A 21,553-nucleotide genomic window follows, 5' to 3' on the forward strand; every position below is an offset into this window, starting at 1 on the left:
TGATTGTGGTTTGTTGACAGGTGTAGAACCAATAAAATTGACGGGGACTCCACCTCCGGTCACCAAAAAATATCCGATCAATAAGGAAGCTATACAGGGGATCAAACCTATTGTAGAAAAGTTGCTGATGCAGGGAGTGCTAGTTAAAACCAATAGTCCCTGTAACTCGCCCATATGGCCCATCAAGAAATCCAATGGGACATGGAGACTTACAATAGACTACAGAGTAGCCAATAAAAATATTGATAAAATCACCCCTCTAGTGGCAGATCCATCCACAATTTGTAATGGCATACCATTAGAGAGTAAGATTTTTTCAGTAATTGATATGTCTAATGGATTCTTTTCTGTACCGTTGCACTCTGACAGCCAGCCATGGTTAGCTTTCACAGTTGACTATGAGCAATACCAGTGGACACGTTTGCCACAGGGATTTCAAAACTCCCCAACCATATACCATCAGGCTGTCAGACGTGATTTGTGTGACCCAGAATGTCCGGTAAAACAGTCCACTATGATCCAATATGTCGATGATATTTTGATTGCCTCAACAGATCACGAGGTACATCAAACTGAATTGGCATCATTGTTGGACTATTTGAATAAGAAAGGACACAAATGCAGCTTTCACAAAGCTCAAATTGCTAAAAAGCAAGTCACATTTCTGGGTCAAACAATTGGTGCAGGAAACAGATCCATTACACAGGATCGAGCGGCTTCAGTCAAAGCCATACCCCCGCCTACTACCATTAAAACACTCCGATCATTTTTAGGAAAAGCAGGTTACTGTAGACCTTGGATTGAAGACTATGCCTCAATTGCACAGCCGCTCTATGACTTGTTGAAAGGCCATGGTAAAGATTCTGATACTGTTTGTATGGAAGAATGTCACCTCAAAGCGTTCAATGATTTGAAGAGAGCACTATGTCAAGCACCAGCATTAGGAATTGCCCAAACTGATAGACCATTTGTGCTTTATGTCCATGAACATTTAAGCTTCATGACTGCATGTCTAATGCAAGATCATGGGGGCAGTTTACGCCCAATTCATTACTATTCTGGTAAACTTGACATAGTACTATCACTATTAGTTTCTAATAGTGATGACGTACTGACGTAGTGTGTGTGTGTGCGCGTTGGGTGCGAAATTCAACATGGCAGCGCGCCGCTGCTAGATAAGACAAACAAACTTTGTATTTTTTTTTTTTTTTTTTTTTTTTCTTCTCTTTCTTTTCCGCTACAACATCACCCGCGTTAACCCTAACTTAAAACCTGGATTTCAACTCGGAACTGGACCAACTGGAGGATTACATTGACCATCACTTCAACAGACTCTGTAACGTTGCAATGGGCCGATCAAGCAAAGCCAAAAAACCACGCACCTCGGATTCACCCTTATCAACCGATTCACCGCCGTCACCAACATCACCAGCTTCCACGCCGATCAAAACAAACTGCTGTTCCGACGTACTCTTATCAATCAACGAGCGCTTAGCTAACCTGGAATCTAGACTCTCACTAATCGAAGTACTGCACAAAGAATTTCAAAACCTCCGCCACAGCCTGGAATACAGTCAACAACAAGTCGATTCGCTCACTGAAGAAAACAAATCACTGAAAAGCTCCGTGGACACACTCACTACAAAACTCTCAACAGTAAACAGTCAACTTACCTCCGTCACCGCTGAGAACAAAGCCATGCAAGAAACCATCCTGGATATACAGTCACGCAGTATGAGAGACAATCTAATCTTCTCCGGCATCCCTGAATCATCCACCGAGGACCCCGAAAAATCTGTTAAGGACTTCCTGATCAACCAGCTCAAACTTTCACCAGAGACTGTAGAGCACATCACTTTCCATCGCGTTCACCGTTTAGGACAGAAACACATCAACTCCACCCGTTCCCGCCCCATCATCGCCAAATTTGAACACTTCAAACAAAAAGTACTGGTACAGCGACAAGGACGACAGCTCAAAGGGACTCATTACGGACTCAACGATCAATATCCACAAGAAATCATCCGCAGACGTAAGCTACTTTTCCCCATCCGTAGGACAATGATCAATCAAGGTAAAAAAGCAATCATCACAGTGGACAAATTATATATTGATGGACAATTATTTAGAGACAAAGACACTACTCCCTGGCTTTACTAATAATTGAAAATAGCAATGTAACATTTCCAATCCGTTTATGCTCAATTTATAGTCAATTCATAATCTTCATATTCTTTCATTAACCCAATTGCACCACACACGCACATTGTATTCTAAATGCACCTAAATAGCCTTGCTCACTGTTTATATGTTCTGTATTTGTTGTTTATAGGTATCCCTGTTTTATTTGTCATTTGTTGTTATAGATTTACACACACACACACACACACACACACACACACACACACACACACACACACACACACATTCACATCCACACACACAGACTTATATTCACACAAGGTAACTATGAAATATACATAATAGGTTCATGCAATTGAAATTCATAACTTGGAATATTCGTGGTGTTGGTTCACAAACAAAAAAAAATAAAGTTTTAAATTACCTAAAAAATACACAAGCGGATATATGTCTAATACAGGAAACACACCTCTCTCAATATACACAGAACAGCTTAAAAACTACACATTTTAACCACTGTTTTTCCTCCCACTATAATTCAAAACAAAGAGGAGTATGCATCTTAATAAACAAAAAAAATACAGTTTAACCACCATACAACCATTTCAGATCCTGAAGGCCGTTTTATCATTATTAACATTTCAATCAATAATAATCCAATTACAATTGGCAACATTTATGGGCCAAACTCTGATGATTCCTCCTTCTTTGTAAATTTCTTCTCTTCTCTTTCAAACATTTCTAACGGTCCAATAATTATAGGGGGAGACTATAACACTGTAATCAATCCATCACTTGACAGGTCAAAACACACAGGAAAATCTGGGCAATCTTCCAAAACAATAAAACAGTTCATGAGTGATTTTGGTCTTTGCGATGGTTGGAGGCTACAACACCCACTTGCCAGAGAATACACCTTTTATTCTAATGTCCACCAAACCTACTCCCGCATTGATTTCTTTCTAACCAGTAATTCAATCATACCAAATATTTTAGAAACCAAAATACATCCGATCATTATTAGCGACCACTCTGCGGTAACTCTAACATGGAACCTATCTGCAATACAAAAGCACCCCACCAGATGGCGTTTTAATACATCACTCTTGAAAGATCCAGAATTTGACAGCTACTTCAAGAGAGAGTGGACATCCTTCCTTGAAATAAATGACTCTCCAAAGTCATCAGCATCGCTACTCTGGGAAACATGGAAAGTAGTTTTACGGGGGAAAATTATTTCATATTCAGTACATAAAAAAAAAAAGGACAGAGAAAGAGAAACCCAACTGGAAGAAAGAATAAAAGAATTAGAAATTTTACATGCAAATAATCAATCAGAAAGCATCTATAAAGAAATTAGAGAAAAAAAAATATTGCTCAATGAAATAATAAACAAAAGAAACCAGTTTCTGATTCACAGGCTCCGTCAAGAAACTTTTCACCATAGCAATAAATCCGGAAAATATTTAGCCAGTCAAATTAAAAGAAATAAAGAAAGAACAGCCATAACCTCCATCAGAAACTCGGCAGGGAAGCTAACCAACTCACCAGTTGAAATAAACAAGATATTTCAAGATTACTATACAAAATTATACTCATCTGATCTTGATCCAAACCAAGAAGACATAACCCAATTCCTCGATAACACCATTCTACCAAAACTCAACATGGAACAAATAAACACACTAGAATCACCAATCACTGAAAAAGAACTTCATTCCGCATTGAAAAGCATGCAAAATAATAAAGCACCAGGTCCGGATGGCTTCCCTGCTGAGTTCTATGAACATTTTTGGTCAACTTTATACCCACTATTTAGCAGAACAATAACAGACATAAAACATAACGCAAAATTCCCTTCCCACATGAATACAGCACTTATATCACTCATCCCTAAACCTAACAAAGACCACACCTTCACATCCAACTATCGTCCTATCTCACTTATGAATGTCGACATAAAAATTATTAGCAAAGCACTAGCCCATAGAATTGAACAAATTATACCGTATATAATCCATCCTGATCAGACCGGCTTCATAAAAGGTAGACATGCATCTAATAATACCCGCAGATTATACAACTTAATGCACTACTCATCAGTACAACAGAAAGATACTCTCATTACCACATTAGACGCCGAAAAAGCTTTCGATAGGGTCAACTGGAAATTTTTATTCACCACGTTACAAAAATTCGGCTTTGGAGAGTCGTTTATTAACTGGATCAAGATTTTATACACATCACCATCGGCCACAGTAACAACGAACGGACTAACATCACAAAGCTTCACACTGCACAGGGGAACGAGGCAGGGATGTCCACTCTCTCCATCCCTATTCACCATTTTTATTGAACCTTTAGCAGCAGCTATCCGTCAAAACCCAGCAATCAAAGGTATTGAAACACCACAACAAACACATAAAATCTCACTCTATGCAGATGATATCCTACTATATATACAAGAACCCCTAACATCTACTCAAGAAATAATTAAAACAATTCAGTCCTTCTCAAAAATATCCGATTATGCAATAAACTGGAATAAATCTTCCACCCTCCCTTTACATAAAACCAAATGGGATGTGGCTCCCCAGCAATCACCAATACCTATTTGTCAAGATCACATCACTTACTTAGGCATTAAGATTTCCTCCAGACTGTCAGAGTTGGTAACACTCAACTTCACACCATTGCTAAAAAAAATAGAAGACGACTTGCTCAGATGGCTCAATCTCCCAATCTCCATAATCGGCAGGATAGCAGCAATAAAAATGACGATTTTACCGAAAATTAATCACCTATTCTCAATGATTCCAACCCACCCCACACTCACCTGGTTTAAATCACTAGACTCCATTATAACTCGCTTCTACTGGAAAAATAAAACGCCAAGGATAAAACTCACTACACTTCAAAAAAGTAAGGTTCAAGGAGGACTAGAAGCACCAAATTTCCAATATTACTCAATGGCTAACCAACTGCAATACATATACAAATGGATTCGCCCCACCCAATCTGATATTGTATGGCTAGATATAGAACAATCATTATGCAAAGAATTAAATATAGCTGACATACCATTCCTCACCAAATCAATTAAACAACACACATGTTTTAAGGCAGTAACTATAGCCACCACTCTGACAGCCTGGTGGAAATTTCACCAAATCACTAATTCTACATTAGCTCCATCTAACCTCACCCCACTGTGGAACAACCGTGACTTTATAAGCAATAAAAAAACATTGAACTTTCACACATGGGCGGAAAAGGGTATCACCCACATTAAGCATATTTTCAAAGCTAACACATTTAGACCATTTCCGGAACTGGCCCAGGAGTATGGCATCGGGAACAACGAATTTTTAAAATACCTACAACTCAAATCTTCTGTTCTGACAAAAATAAACATCAGAGACACAAATTTAGAACTTCCACCGGCAATATCAGACTTGGTCAACATTTCCTCTCCAAAGAAACTTCTCTCTAAAATATACAAAATGATCTCAAATCAACTTCAGACCATATACTTACCAACAATAAAATGGGAAAACGATCTATCAATAGCCCCTGATGCCAACTTCTGGACCCAAATCTGTAAAAACATCTATCACATGTCCAAAAATTCGAATCTTCAGTTAATACAATACAAAATACTTCACAGAACGCATTACACGGGCAATAGATTAGCTAAAATGGGATTCACATCAGAAATTTGCACACATTGCAATCAAAATTCTACAGATACATACATTCATGCAACCTGGCACTGCACTCCAATCAAACACTTTTGGGAAGAGGTCACACAGGCACTATCAACTATAGTTGGCTGCCACATCCCAATGTCGCCTTCCCTTTGCTTGCTGGGGGACCTCACAATAATAACTGATAAAACCATAAACTCTAAAATACTCCTCACAGCTCTAGCCATCGCCAAGAAAACTATCCTCATGAACTGGAAAACCAGAAATAAATTACACATTAACATCTGGAAAAATCTTATAACAGACTTCATGGCAATGGAACTCGCATCTCCCCTTCATAATAACACATCTGAAACTGATCCCTGCCGTCCAACACTTTCTGACCTCTTACAGCTATGAATCCTTTCTCTGTTTTCAACTCTGACTTCTCTCACCTTCTTACTCAACCCACGAATATTCATATTAGTTGTTTAAACTTGTTTCTGTCATCATTGTTATTGCTATCTTTACTGTTACTGTTATGATTACTAATTTCATTTTTTTTTTTTTTTTTTTTTTCTCCATTGTTGTAACTACTGTTGTTGCTGTCTTTTGCTCTTACCGTTATGATCACCACTGCCATCATCATTGTCATTTATTATTATTATTAATATTATTATTATTATTATCATCATCAATATTGCCATTGTCAATGCTGTTTTAGAATTAGATATCATTGTCATCACTAGTGCAATAACTTCCCCCTTATCTCTTCATGGGTTTTTAATGCACCACAACATAGAATGAAAAAAAAAAAAAAAAAAAAAAAAAAAGGAAGGATTAAGGATATATGGAAAAACCTCACAAACACCAAGGCAGGCTAGACAGGCGAGAAGTGGTTTCAACGGGACAGCATCTCTGTCCCAATTTGAGACACTCTCGCACTGTACTCCCTATTTTAATGCACCTTAGACATTGCACATAACACACATAACACAAAAAAAAAAAAATTTAAAAATTAAAAAAAAAATAGGAAAAGATATGGACTGATGAGATGAGGGGGAAGGTTATATTATATTATCTTATATTATATTATCTTATTATGTCGTATTTTATGCAGGATTGACAATGGCAATTATTACATAGGAGGAAGGATGGAAGTAAAAAATCTACCAACACAATATTGGCAATATGGTGGTAGTGGGAAGTGGGATGGTGATGGTAATAACAATGGTAATACATAATAAACGGTTACTTTGTTTACGCATACACACACATACACATAACCACACTCACACCCGCACACATACACACTTAAACACTTAAATCACTCTTGTCACTGCTGGAAGTATGGATTTACAAGATTGCTCACTACTGCACTATGTTGGTTTGTTTGTATGTATGCCTGATTGTTAAATAAAAAAAAAAAAAAAAAAAAAAAAAAAAAAAAAAAACTTGACATAGTAGCTCAAGGTATGGGCCCATGCCTCAGAGCAGTACAGGCAGTGCATCTAGCGCTTCAGGCTTCATCAGGAATAGTGTTAGGACAGTCTGTAAACGTAAGATGTCCGCACGCAGTGTCCGCATTAATGAATCAAGCAAAAGTCACTTCTGTCACTTCCTCTCGCTGGGGAAATTGGTTAGCAACTCTCACAGCCCCGAATATTGTCTTACAGCGTGCACCTGTCACGAACCCATCCTCATGTATGATGTCTGCAATGACTGAGAATTTGTTAGAGGATTAAGGAGAAATGACTCACGATTGTGTTACGCTTACATATACACCTACGGGTGTAGTAAAAGAAACTGCCATAGAGAATTCAGAATTTGAGTTGTTTGTTGACGGTTCAGCTCAAGTAACTGAAGGTAACAGACGAGCAGGTTATGCAGTAACGTCCACCACGGAAGTGTTAGCTTCAGGACGTCTTCCAGATCATTTTTCAGCTCAAGCTGCAGAACTAGTAGCCCTAACAAGAGCATGCACGCTAGCTTCAGGATCAGTTGCTAATATCTACACAGATTCCAGATATGCTTTTGGGGTAATTCATGATTTTGGTGTCATTTCGCAAACCAGACAGTTTCTAACTTCTGCTGGATCCCCCATTAAGCATGCTGAATTAGTGAAAGATCTAATGTTTTCCATGAAACTTCCAAAGAAATTAGCAGTGATCAAAGTGAAAGCACATCTCACAACTAATACTACGGAAGCTAAAGGTAATGCTCTTGCTGATATAGCAGCTAAACAGGCTTGTTTCTATGCAACTGTACAAGTGTGTTCAGGTAGTACAGCACAGAAGACAATTATGCCTCCTGAATCAATAATTGATCTGTACAAAGACGTTCCTCTGAATGAAGCATGGACATGGTTAGACAAAGGAGCCACAGTGGATTCATCTGGTTGCTGGACCAAAGGGGGAAAGTATGTTGCTCCCGAATCACTGTTGCCATATTTGGCTCAACAAATACACAATTTGGGTCACAGTGGTCCAGCAACGATGAATCACAGGTTCTCAAATCAGTGGTGGAATCCAAAATTCAGAAATGTAGCCACAGAAACAGCCAAGAGGTGTGTTACATGTCAGAAAAATAATGATGTACCAGCAGCCACTACACCAGCAGCACATACCCCAGCCCCACCAGGACCATTTCGTCACCTGCAAGTTGATTACATATCATTGCCTCGTTGTAAGGGAAAAACTGATGTTTTGGTAGTAATAGATAAGTTCTCAAGATGGGTAGAAGCTTATCCAACAGGGCGTGCTACAGCTGCACATACTGCTAAATGTCTTGTCACTGATTTCATTCCCAGATGGGGATTACCAGATTGCATTGACTCAGATCAAGGTACACACTTCACAGGACAGATAGTCAAGGAAGTGTCTAGAATGTTGCAGATTAAGTGGAACCTTCACTGCCCATACAGGCCACAAGCATCAGGACAGGTTGAACGATCAAACAGAACAATCAAAACCAGACTAAGCAAAATGCATCAGGAAGGGGTACCATGGGTCGAAGCACTGCCAGCAGTACTGTGTAGTATGAGAGCATCACCTAACAGAACAGTAGGACTGAGCCCTCATGAGATTATTACTGGACGCCCCATGAAGGTGCCAGGTGTGATTGATCTTAGAAATGCTGATGTACACATTGCCTCAGATGCCCTGATTGCTTACTGTGAAAACCTAACAAAGGCGGTACAGAGTGCCAGAGGGAGAGTTGAGTCATGTTGGCAGACTCCACCAGAAGTAACTTAGACAGTTTGGCAGCATGGGAAAGAGATGCTGATGTTAAAGCCAAAGTGAGAGTAGCAGCAGCAGCTACATTTAGCACAACGCCACCAGTAAACAGGTGGTCTAAAAAAGATGGCAAATGCCACTACTGTGGAAAATTAGGACATTGGGAGAAAGAGTGTAGGAAGAAGTTGCAAGATACAAAAAGAAATGCTATGCATAATTCTGCTCCTTCTCAGCCTGCATACAACCCTGAAATAGTTCCACAAGTGTCCACTGAAACTTTAGGACAGCTAGTTCAGGCTCTTCTAAGAGCACAAAAAGACCAGGAAAAAAACTAATTGTTGGGGCTGTGAGTAGCTACCTTTCACCTGTAATCCATCATAATGACAAAAGAATTTTTGTGAAAGGTAGCATACAAGAGAAAGAAATAGATTTTTTGCTTGATACAGGTGCAGAGATTACAATAATTCCTACAAAATTGGCTAAAGGTTTAGACATACCGTACAAGAAAACCAAACTTTCTTTAACTGGTGTAGTAGGTGAAGATTCTGTTTTGTATGAAACCCCGCCCATAGAGGTACAATTTGGCCCTAAAACTCTGACTACAAAACTGCTATGTGCTCCATTAAACACAGGTGCAAATTTAGGCATGGATCTCCTGAGACAGGTACATCTAACTTTAGACATGTCCTCAGAATCTGCTAGCATTCAAATTTCCTCAGCACAAGTTTCTACCAATAATGTAATCCCTCCAGAGTATGCTTTCTTACAGAATCATCCAATTTGTGCTAAAGACAAGGATGATTGTGGTTTGTTGACAGGTGTAGAACCAATAAAATTGACGGGGACTCCACCTCCGGTCACCAAAAAATATCCGATCAATAAGGAAGCTATACAGGGGATCAAACCTATTGTAGAAAAGTTGCTGATGCAGGGAGTGCTAGTTAAAACCAATAGTCCCTGTAACTCGCCCATATGGCCCATCAAGAAATCCAATGGGACATGGAGACTTACAATAGACTACAGAGTAGCCAATAAAAATATTGATAAAATCACCCCTCTAGTGGCAGATCCATCCACAATTTGTAATGGCATACCATTAGAGAGTAAGATTTTTTCAGTAATTGATATGTCTAATGGATTCTTTTCTGTACCGTTGCACTCTGACAGCCAGCCATGGTTAGCTTTCACAGTTGACTATGAGCAATACCAGTGGACACGTTTGCCACAGGGATTTCAAAACTCCCCAACCATATACTATCAGGCTGTCAGACTTGATTTGTGTGACCCAGAATGTCCGGTAAAACAGTCCACTATGATCCAATATGTCGATGATATTTTGATTGCCTCAACAGATCACGAGGTACATCAAACTGAATTGGCATCATTGTTGGACTATTTGCATAAGAAAGGACACAAATGCAGCTTTCACAAAGCTCAAATTGCTAAAAAGCAAGTCACATTTCTGGGTCAAACAATTGGTGCAGGAAACAGATCCATTACACAGGATCGAGCGGCTTCAGTCAAAGCCATACCCCCGCCTACTACCATTAAAACACTCCGATCATTTTTAGGAAAAGCAGGTTACTGTAGACCTTGGATTGAAGACTATGCCTCAATTGCACAGCCGCTCTATGACTTGTTGAAAGGCCATGGTAAAGATTCTGATACTGTTTGTATGGAAGAATGTCACCTCAAAGCGTTCAATGATTTGAAGAGAGCACTATGTCAAGCACCAGCATTAGGAATTGCCCAAGCTGATAGACCATTTGTGCTTTATGTCCATGAACATTTAAGCTTCATGACTGCATGTCTAATGCAAGATCATGGGGGCAGTTTACGCCCAATTCATTACTATTCTGGTAAACTTGACATAGTAGCTCAAGGTATGGGCCCATGCCTCAGAGCAGTACAGGCAGTGCATCTAGCGCTTCAGGCTTCATCAGGAATGGTGTTAGGACAGTCTGTAAACGTAAGATGTCCGCACGCAGTGTCCGCATTAATGAATCAAGCAAAAGTCACTTCTGTCACTTCCTCTCGCTGGGGAAATTGGTTAGCAACTCTCACAGCCCCGAATATTGTCTTACAGCGTGCACCTGTCACGAACCCATCCTCATGTATGATGTCTGCAATGACTGAGAATTTGTTAGAGGATTAAGGAGAAATGACTCACGATTGTGTTACGCTTACATATACACCTACGGGTGTAGTAAAAGAAACTGCCATAGAGAATTCAGAATTTGAGTTGTTTGTTGACGGTTCAGCTCAAGTAACTGAAGGTAACAGACGAGCAGGTTATGCAGTAACGTCCACCACGGAAGTGTTAGCTTCAGGACGTCTTCCAGATCATTTTTCAGCTCAAGCTGCAGAACTAGTAGCCCTAACAAGAGCATGCACGCTAGCTTCAGGATCAGTTGCTAATATCTACACAGATTCCAGATATGCTTTTGGGGTAATTCATGATTTTGGTGTCATTTCGCAAACCAGACAGTTTCTAACTTCTGCTGGATCCCCCATTAAGCATGCTGAATTAGTGAAAGATCTAATGTTTTCCATGAAACTTCCAAAGAAATTAGCAGTGATCAAAGTGAAAGCACATCTCACAACTAATACTACGGAAGCTAAAGGTAATGCTCTTGCTGATATAGCAGCTAAACAGGCTTGTTTCTATGCAACTGTACAAGTGTGTTCAGGTAGTACAGCACAGAAGACAATTATGCCTCCTGAATCAATAATTGATCTGTACAAAGACGTTCCTCTGAATGAAGCATGGACATGGTTAGACAAAGGAGCCACAGTGGATTCATCTGGTTGCTGGACCAAAGGGGGAAAGTATGTTGCTCCCGAATCACTGTTGCCATATTTGGCTCAACAAATACACAATTTGGGTCACAGTGGTCCAGCAACGATGAATCACAGGTTCTCAAATCAGTGGTGGAATCCAAAATTCAGAAATGTAGCCACAGAAACAGCCAAGAGGTGTGTTACATGTCAGAAAAATAATGATGTACCAGCAGCCACTACACCAGCAGCACATACCCCAGCCCCACCAGGACCATTTCGTCACCTGCAAGTTGATTACATATCATTGCCTCGTTGTAAGGGAAAAACTGATGTTTTGGTAGTAATAGATAAGTTCTCAAGATGGGTAGAAGCTTATCCAACAGGGCGTGCTACAGCTGCACATACTGCTAAATGTCTTGTCACTGATTTCATTCCCAGATGGGGATTACCAGATTGCATTGACTCAGATCAAGGTACACACTTCACAGGACAGATAGTCAAGGAAGTGTCTAGAATGTTGCAGATTAAGTGGAACCTTCACTGCCCATACAGGCCACAAGCATCAGGACAGGTTGAACGATCAAACAGAACAATCAAAACCAGACTAAGCAAAATGCATCAGGAAGGGGTACCATGGGTCGAAGCACTGCCAGCAGTACTGTGTAGTATGAGAGCATCACCTAACAGAACAGTAGGACTGAGCCCTCATGAGATTATTACTGGACGCCCCATGAAGGTGCCAGGTGTGATTGATCTTAGAAATGCTGATGTACACATTGCCTCAGATGCCCTGATTGCTTACTGTGAAAACCTAACAAAGGCGGTACAGAGTGCCAGAGGGAGAGTTGAGTCATGTTGGCAGACTCCACCAGAAGGTGGACACACAATCATCCCAGGTCAATGGGTCATGATAAAGTCAATCAGAAACAAGCCGTTAGAACCTAAGTGGCATGGGCCACATCAAGTGATGTTGATTACAGCAGCTGCAGTATTGTGTCAGGGAAGGAAAACCTGGACTCATGTGTCACACTGTAAGGTTGTTCCTGCTCCAACAGGGATAGGATAGGACACGAACCAGTGAGGAGGGGAAGAACCGATTGCAACAGGCGTCGGCGGCCAACCCTTCGGTGAAGATTCCCTCATAGGCCCTATCCTAGTCCATCCTTACCTCACTGTTCCTTAGGTGTCAAAGGTTTAAGAAATAGGGAAAGATGGAACAACAATAGCAGACTCGGAAAATTTACCACCCTAGTGTTTGAACCAATACTGCTCTACTGTCGAGCAGACTCAGAAAAGTACAACCCTAGAACAAATACTGCTCTCCTGTCTTTTGTTTTCTTTCTTACTCTGTGCAGATACCACTGATGACTTCCCGAGACCCATACGCACTGACCTCGTCATCTGCGTATGAAGCCACAAGAAAACCTCAAGAAACAACTTGACCCACTTCCGAGACAACTATCACAAAAGGATAAAGAAAAGAAAAAGAAAAAAATACACAACGCAGAGACTACGAAACCTTCAGTCATCCATCGACATGATCAAGATTGTCCTACTACTACACATCATGAAGATCGCACAAAGTCCGGACTCCAGAAACAACATATTCTTAGAGCTGATGAATATGTCAAAAACGCCTTGTTTGCTGGAAAGAACGTTTGCAGGTCACATCCGAAGATGGTTGCATTCCAGGACTCATTTGTGCACAAACATGGTGGTCAAGAACTCTTGGAGCATTAATACCATCTTATGGTGTCATGCAAGCCCTTGATCAAGTCAGAAGCTTATCAAATTCTGTACAGAAATTGGCCAATGATACGGCTTTGGCCCTTGGTAACATCACGGACACTCTCGCTTCGCACAAGATAATGATCTTACAGAACAGAGTGGCCTTGGATACATTCTAGCGACGCAAGGAGGAGCCTGCACCATCATCGGACCTGAGTGCTGCACCGGGTTAATGGATCCAACAGAGAACTTGAACAAAATCCAACAAGACATTCTTGATCTTTCAGCAAAATTACACCAGATGACTGAAGATAAGTCTTCATGGTTCGGAAACTTGATTGGTAAACCCTGGCTGTGGATAAAGGAAATAGCAATTATGTTGTTGTTTGTTCTACTGGCATGCTATCTATGCGTCCACAGTATCAAGTGTTTTATTCAACATATGAATAACGCCTCTCACGAGAAAATCACAGTTCCTACCAGAAAAGACTATTATCCGTAAGAACTTTACAAACCCTGATTGCATGTTTGTTTTCTGTGTCAGCATGCAATTACAGAAAAGCAAACACAGAGCGCATTATGTGCCTGTAACTATCACAAGTTGCAAGAATGAATTTTTAATTGTTTAAATTTGTATATAGTGTGGGAGTTATTTAGAACTCCCAAAGGGGGAATTGAAGGAATACAACTTTGTCAAATATTTAATTTAACTTCTAATACTATCATATATAAACTGAGAAAGTTCTGTAAATTGAATTTAGCATTCAGCTGTGGAGCACGAAAGTCCTGTCTTATTCTGTGTCTCTATATACAGCTGTCAGACGGGTTTTCTTTCTATTGTAAGTTAAATGAAACATGTTAGTGAAACTCTTGGAGACTCTCGCGAGCTTTTGTCTTAGCAAGAGAGAGTCCTGTCATTCCTGTTCTGGAGTCTCAGGGTTTGAATAGGTTTTTTCCCTCTCTTTTTTAATACAGGTTCCTAAACCTGTATATGAGTTTCCACCATCACAATGTAATCCCTCCCTCTTATAATGTATGTATATTACAATGTTTGACTCAAGAAGTCAGACGATGTTGGTACGACTGCAGCGACAAGCAATAAAATAACTTCTGCTTGGAAAACTTCCTCCGTCTCCTGGTCTGAGCTTCTAACTTTTCTACAAGGAAAAAGTTCACTACACTGTCATTTTGGTGTCTCTTGAGTAAGAATGATAATTAGACTAGAGATTATTCAGAAAGCTATTAGAGTACTGAAATAGCACTTAAGATGCTACATGCAAGTTGCTGGCCTCATGTTGATGAGGACATGGTAAATACAACAAAAATGACAGATTCACCCAAAAAAAGCCTCAATTTGGCAGGCAAATTTCACAAATAACGTAATCTGTTGAATCTCTTTATAGCCGCGATGTAACAGAAGAGGCGACAGATAATTTCTTATGTATCGTAATGTACATCAGAGTGAAATAGAATATAGAAAAAGAAAAAATGTAGGGCTGGGACTTGGTTCTATCTATCAGTTGTTGATTGGGTGGAGGCAGGTCTGAATGTGAGCTTGCAATCTATTGTAAGAAAGGGGCGAGTTTAACCAGACTAAATGATTGGAGAAGACTAGCAAAGAGAAGTCTATCGCTTCACTGGAAGAACCATTTATGGTTCAAAAAATCAAAATCAAAATTTTAAATTTGGATGAATGAAGTGTTCACAATAAGACCATTAGATGCATTAAGGTGAATTTCCATTTCATGCTGACTTTTTTCTCCCAGATCTGACCTTCAGGCCAGAGTTCTTGCGCATGCGCAGACGTCCCATCCACATGTCAGTGAGAAGCATCTGGCTACAGGTGTGGGCGATGAAGTCCCTGTGCTTGGCAGCCACTGCCAGCTGGAGACAGGTGGCATTACTCCAGTTCTTCAACTCGTAGGTCAACAGCTTCATGGCCATCTGTTCATCCTGCTTATAGGACTGATCGAGCAGCTCAACAGCCAGCTGACCAAACTCCCTGATGAAAAAAAACAGAACATTTCTGTGCCAAGATCTTCTCTACACAACACAAAACAGCTTGTTTTAGGTGTCCAAGCAGGATACGCTATTCTCAAATTCCATTACAAAGAGAAAAGGGTGCACATTAGACTTTTATGAATTTTAGTGTCTTTGTGTCTTTGTGGCCAAAAGACAAGGGCTGTTCCTTTGATGGGATGCCAGTTTGGTACATAACATGGTCTCCCCAAACGTACCCACCCAAGAGTTGTACACTCAACAGCAATGGGAACAAGACATGCAGGTAAAATCCTTGCGTGTACACTCATTCTTGTAGTAACTGGGTCATAACATATCTTTACATTCATACCTTGAGTTCTGATTGAGTTCCTGTGAAATGTCATCTACCATGTCGTTTTCTGACGCTTCGTGGGCCATCGCCTTACAGAGCTTACAGGCAACCAGTGCTTTAGCCATGGCCTCCTCGCCATGCTGCCAGAAGAACAGGGCCATCTTCTGCCGTTTCATCAGCACTGCCCAAACCATCAGCTCATGGAATGGGAAATGGAAATGATTGATTTCTGGGTCATCCAGGTCGATGTCTACTTCCTCTTCTCGCTTCCGTGTGGTCTTCTGACGTCCTCGCCTAATGGGCATGTCATCCTATCATGGTAAAGATTTAAAACAATATACATAATAATAATAATAATTTTCCCTTATAATAATAGTAATAACCACATTCAGAATATAAATTATAGGTACTTTATTGTCCTAGTTTGCCCTAGTTTTGTAATAATAACAATAATATAAAGAGCAAAATAGGACAATAAAGTAGCTATATTTATAGTCAAAATGTGGTTATTATTAGTAAGAGTAAACACAAATGTAAGATAATTGTAGGTAATTATAAAAAACCTCTGAACATGCATTACAAGGAGCATTTTCATTGTGAATCTTCATTACTTGAATCCAACCCTTTAAATCAAAGGAGAGCTTAAATAAAGCGTTTCTGTAAAACTCAGTGGGGATTTTATTGGAAAGCAGTGGGATACATAAAATTAAGAAATAAATCTCACCTCCATTCCAAGCAGCTTCAGGGCTTTTGGCTACAACACACACAAAAATAAAAACATACGCAGGACAAAAATATCAAGACACGTTAGATTTGATTTATGCATTTCCCAAATTGTTTTAGCATCTTTCTGGTGCACATGTAAAAACATGGCATGTTTAATGAGTAGATAGGATTCTTCACGCTTTGCAATGATTAATTTAGTTCATCTCTCTGGTGGCACCACAGATGTCTGATCTATTTCAAGCCTATACAGCCGCATACGTAGAAAGATGTATGTGTTTATGTGCATGTAAGATAAAATGTGCTCACAATATTGAAGTGCATGCATAGATTCATGAATACACACTCTCAGACATCATGTACTGGCAAACTACTATTACAGATAGGATATTCATGTGACATTGGCATGATGGATCAGCGATGTTTCATGTACTCTCAGTAACCCAGGTTGTACTCTGTGAAATCTGTTGTGCGTTAGAGGGCTGAGATTTGTGGTTAAGATGCCTAAACCTTCAGAGGAGTTAAAAATGTGTGAGAAAATTAGATATCATCCATGTCAGTGACTTGAGAATTTGTCTTGACGCCTGTTTACTATGAAGTGTGGCTATATGGAAATTTTCTCTGCACCGAGTATCTTGTTTGTGCTAGTTTATGCCATCTCTGTGGTAGCTCAGAAGGGATTCTCCCCCCCGTGGTGAGTCATGCTGATAGAAACTCAACACATTAAATTACATTGGAATTTTTTTTCATTAATGGGAACCTGAGAGAATAATCTTGTGTTTGAAAAGCAATAACACTTTATTAGTGTTATTTAGATAGCAGAAGTGATTGACTATTTGAATGGGTCATCACTTAACTACACAGATGTTAAATTTTAAACAAATATATTAAAAAGACTTTCGTAATATGCATATTTTAAGAATTTCGTTAGTTCAGAGTTTTGAGAATAACATTAAACAAAATACAGTCAAAAGTTAAAATTATAATTTTTTCTTTAAATATTTCTACTTTATTCATAAAATTCTACACTCTTAAAGGCACAATATTTAAGTTTTGTCGCTATAAGTCGCAAAACAATAAGAATCAAGGGTTTTCACTACACGTCATCAATCCGGAAGTCGGCCATTTTGGAGGCACTAAACGTAAACAATACCACTGAACTGAACCGTCTTGCATATTTGGCTGATTATTGCTGCTGAAAAATGGTTGTATTTTGGTTTGTACTAACCGTTCGCACCAGGAAATTTCGAGTCCTATAGACTGCCAAAAGTTAAAGAGAAGAGTGCGAAAAACGGTTGAAAGAAGGCGTTTGTCGTTGAGAGAGGCACAGCATTAGCCACATGTGTAAATGAAGCATTGACTATGGCTAAAATGTTGACGTAAAGTAGTTAACTATGGCTACATTCACACTGTCAGTCTAAATCCGATTATCTTTGTATCCGATTGGAATCTGATCTAAAATTATGTCCACACTGTGTATCGCAACTTTTCAGATCCAATTTGTGTGTTCATGCAGCTCTTTGGCAATATGGCAATGACGTTGCGTTGATGGAGGGGTTTGCATTTGCAATAGATATGTTGTCTTATTTAAATTTTACAACATGGAAATGTGTAGCCACCGTGCTGGACTACTGCGTCTTGAGCTGCAGAACTGTAGGAGGCTGGTATGCACAGCTTTTTTTCCACGTTTTTATCTGCGCCGGTTTCAAAATATGTTTCAAAAATAATCATTTTCTGCTTGTCCGGCACTTTGCAACAACACAGCCTTGTTTCGGCAGCGACTTTCAGCATGTTCCCTATAACAACGTCTGACGTTTACATTTTACATGGCGTGAGAAAGTCACATACCACGCGAAATCCGATCAGAGTGTTCAGACTGAAGCGGATTTCCTGATATGTGATTTGAATAGGATTTCAAATCACATATGGATGTAGCTTGAAATGGATTTCATGTGCTTTTTTTGGACTGACAATCTGAATGTAGCCTATGTCGGGATAAGAAATAGAAGGAAGAATAGCGGTAAAGGCTAGAGCAGCTACCTCGTTCGGATCTTTACCACATATTAACTTTAGTTCGCCAAAATTCCGCGCTCTTTCCTGCTTACTAAGTCCTTCTCTATATGATTTTGCAGCTTCCAGGAAGGGCCTAGAGGCTGGGACATTTTACGTTGCTCTACTCTGCTTTATCAGACTTTGTCTTTGACTTTAACTTTGTTACAGTTACGTTTTATAACTTAAATCACATTATTTTATTTTATTGTAATGAAATAACTGCAAGTGCTGTATTATAGCCTACTCATAGATCACTTTAGTTGATGAATAGTAAAAACACAGCACTGTTTTACTTGGTCAAAACAATCATACTAAAAATACATTTGAGCGTGTTGAAAGTTATGTTATAACTTTACACTGCTGGTTCGCTTGGTGGCAGCTACTTGTTGCACATTGCAGTAGCCTAAGCTCGGTATTAAAATATCATATTAAAAGCTGGATGACTTGTGTTGCTAAATGGCATGCAAATTATGCAAATAATTTTACTGTTACTCCAAATAAAGCTCTTTCTGAGCTTGCTGTTAGTCACTTGACAAATTAGTGTTGTCTCTGAGGTATGGTACAAACATGTTACTCACGGTTGATAAAAAAAAAGAGATTCAAACAATAAGACTGACCATATTGAGCTAGGAAGAACTCGGGGTGATTGGGACAATTTTTGAGATGACTTGAGATGACAAATCATTGAGATAGAACAAGATTTATCTGACGCTTTTATCCAAAGCGACTTACAATTGCTATATTTCAGAGGTCGCACGCCTCTGGAGCAACTAGGGGTTAAGTGTCTTGCTCAGGGACACATTGGTGTCTCGCAGTGGATTTGAACCCGGGTCTCTCACACCAAAGGCATGTGTATTATCCACTGCGCCATCACCACCCCTTGTGTATTTGAGATGACCTGTGATAGAGGTATCCAAACAGTTGCTCATCTGTCTAATAAAACACATAATGTATTAAAGCGTCTTTGGTTTCTATGGAAGTAAAACCGGAAATCGAGGGTAACTTGGTAGAATTCCTGATTTCTCTGGATTTAAACATTGTTGGAAACATTTGACATAATTTAAATACACAAGTCAACTAAATATATGTGGAAAGCAGGGCGGGAACAAGAGCCATGGGAATTAGAGATGCAACGGCCAGAGACCGGAATCCTACGGTGGCCGAGAGAGCTCAACTCGCTGCAACTGAAAAAAACATATGCAAACAGAAAAAACACTCGCAAATTAAGAAACCATCTTCATCAGTTTCACAACACACGCATGCTCCAAATACTCACAACACAACCAAATACAGAAACACGCTGCAAAAGTTCTCAACACAACCAAATAAAGAAACACACTGCAAAAGTTCACAACACAGCCAAATACAGAAACGCGCTGCAAATAACAAAGAACATAACGGAAATTTTTCCAGGGACCCCAATAAGTGATGAACACGGCTGGGACGTGCTTACAGCTCAAAAGTCCAGGCTACTTTATTTATTTTTATTTATTTATTTTAACTTATTTTTTTGCAAAACATACAGAGATGACAATTTATGACATACAACTTTGTATTCAATATACAAAATGTATTTACAATATGTTCAATGTCATCAGAATACAAATGAGAAAAGAACAATGAGCTGAAAACTAAAATAAATAAATAAAAAAGAACAGGAGGGGAAAGATATCAATCTATACATCAGTTGCATTGTACAAATTTTGTCATGTTTAAATATTCATAAAGAAACGTTTCCAGTTTTAAAGTTGAAACACGTATATAAATATATATCTATATACATATATATTTAGTTGCAATCTTTATGTTAACAGTATTAATAAGATATTTCTGTCGTAAACATCTATTCAGCTGAAGGACACCGTGCTGCGTTGTCATGGGAACATCCTAGGTGAAAATAACGAGGAAATTACGTTGTCTTTCGTTGCTCCCTTTATCAAGTGCGTTCCAAACGGCTACATAATGGTACACTAGTGCCCTGCTGACTCCAAAGTCTCCACTTCAAGGGCTCTGCCGTCTGCTCTTCGAAGGGAGTAGGGCATAGGGATGCTTGCTCACGAGCAATAAGCACGTCCCAGCCGAGTTCGTCACTAATTGGGGTCCCCTGGAAACATTTCTGTTGGTGTTCTATGTTATTTGCAACGCATTTCTGTATATGTTGTGAACTTTTGCAGCGAGTTTCTGTATTTGGTTGTGTTGTGAGTATTTGGAGCACACATGTGTTGTGAAACTGATGAGGGTGTTTTCTTAATTTGTGGGTGTTCTTCTATTTGTATGTGTTTTCTTCAGATGCAGGGTGTTGAGCTCTCTCGGCCACCGTAGGGAATCGGGCAATTTTCCATTTTGTTGCTAGTGGCGCAGGCAATAACTTCAGCTGCGCGTTCTCGCTCTCACTCAGTCGCCTCTCACTCACTCGCCTCATTCGCTCCGCTTAAATACTGCTTGTATTGTGCATTGTTTTCCTAATTCCTGCAGGTTTCCCACTCACACAAAGGCTTGGACACCACTGATCAATATAAGGGGAGCGCACATAAGCCACCTCTCAGTCTCAAGCAGCTTGTGAGTTGCAAGTACCAAAATTAGTGTCTTACTGCGCTTAAACGGCCAAATACACACATAATTATGTCAAAATTCCTGTCTAATATTCCTTCTGCTGTCTGTCATGTTAATAAAAGAACAAAAGAAAAAGAAAATAACTCTGTTGTCTTGGCTGATTAACTTTTGTAAGTAATTGTAAGCATTAATCTGTCTAAGTTAAAAAGCATAAATTCTGTAGCATTTCTTATCAGAATATACTACTGTATACCGTCCTGAAAAACTTAAAGCCATGTTTATTTCATATCTTTCTTTATTTTATTTCATTTATTTGTGCT

At 39.5% G+C, this 21,553-nt stretch overlaps 1 protein-coding gene across 1 annotated transcript in view; it reads right to left on the minus strand.

Moving 5' to 3' along the window:
- Positions 1 to 21,553, minus strand: part of trpm3 (transient receptor potential cation channel, subfamily M, member 3) — a 209,223-nt gene that overhangs the window by 28,204 nt on the left and 159,466 nt on the right. The window contains exons 15-17 of the mRNA XM_077241041.1: positions 16,630 to 16,659; positions 15,924 to 16,216; positions 15,347 to 15,575 (exon numbers count right to left, since the gene is read on the minus strand). Coding sequence (XP_077097156.1) covers positions 15,347 to 15,575; positions 15,924 to 16,216; positions 16,630 to 16,659 — 552 coding nt within the window. The remainder of the gene's footprint in view (positions 1 to 15,346; positions 15,576 to 15,923; positions 16,217 to 16,629; positions 16,660 to 21,553) is intronic.

This window comes from Siphateles boraxobius, unplaced genomic scaffold (genome assembly GCF_051911475.1).
Source record: "Siphateles boraxobius isolate OS27281-9 unplaced genomic scaffold, OSU_SipBor_1 24, whole genome shotgun sequence".
In the NCBI taxonomy this organism is placed as follows: domain Eukaryota; kingdom Metazoa; phylum Chordata; class Actinopteri; order Cypriniformes; family Leuciscidae; genus Siphateles; species Siphateles boraxobius.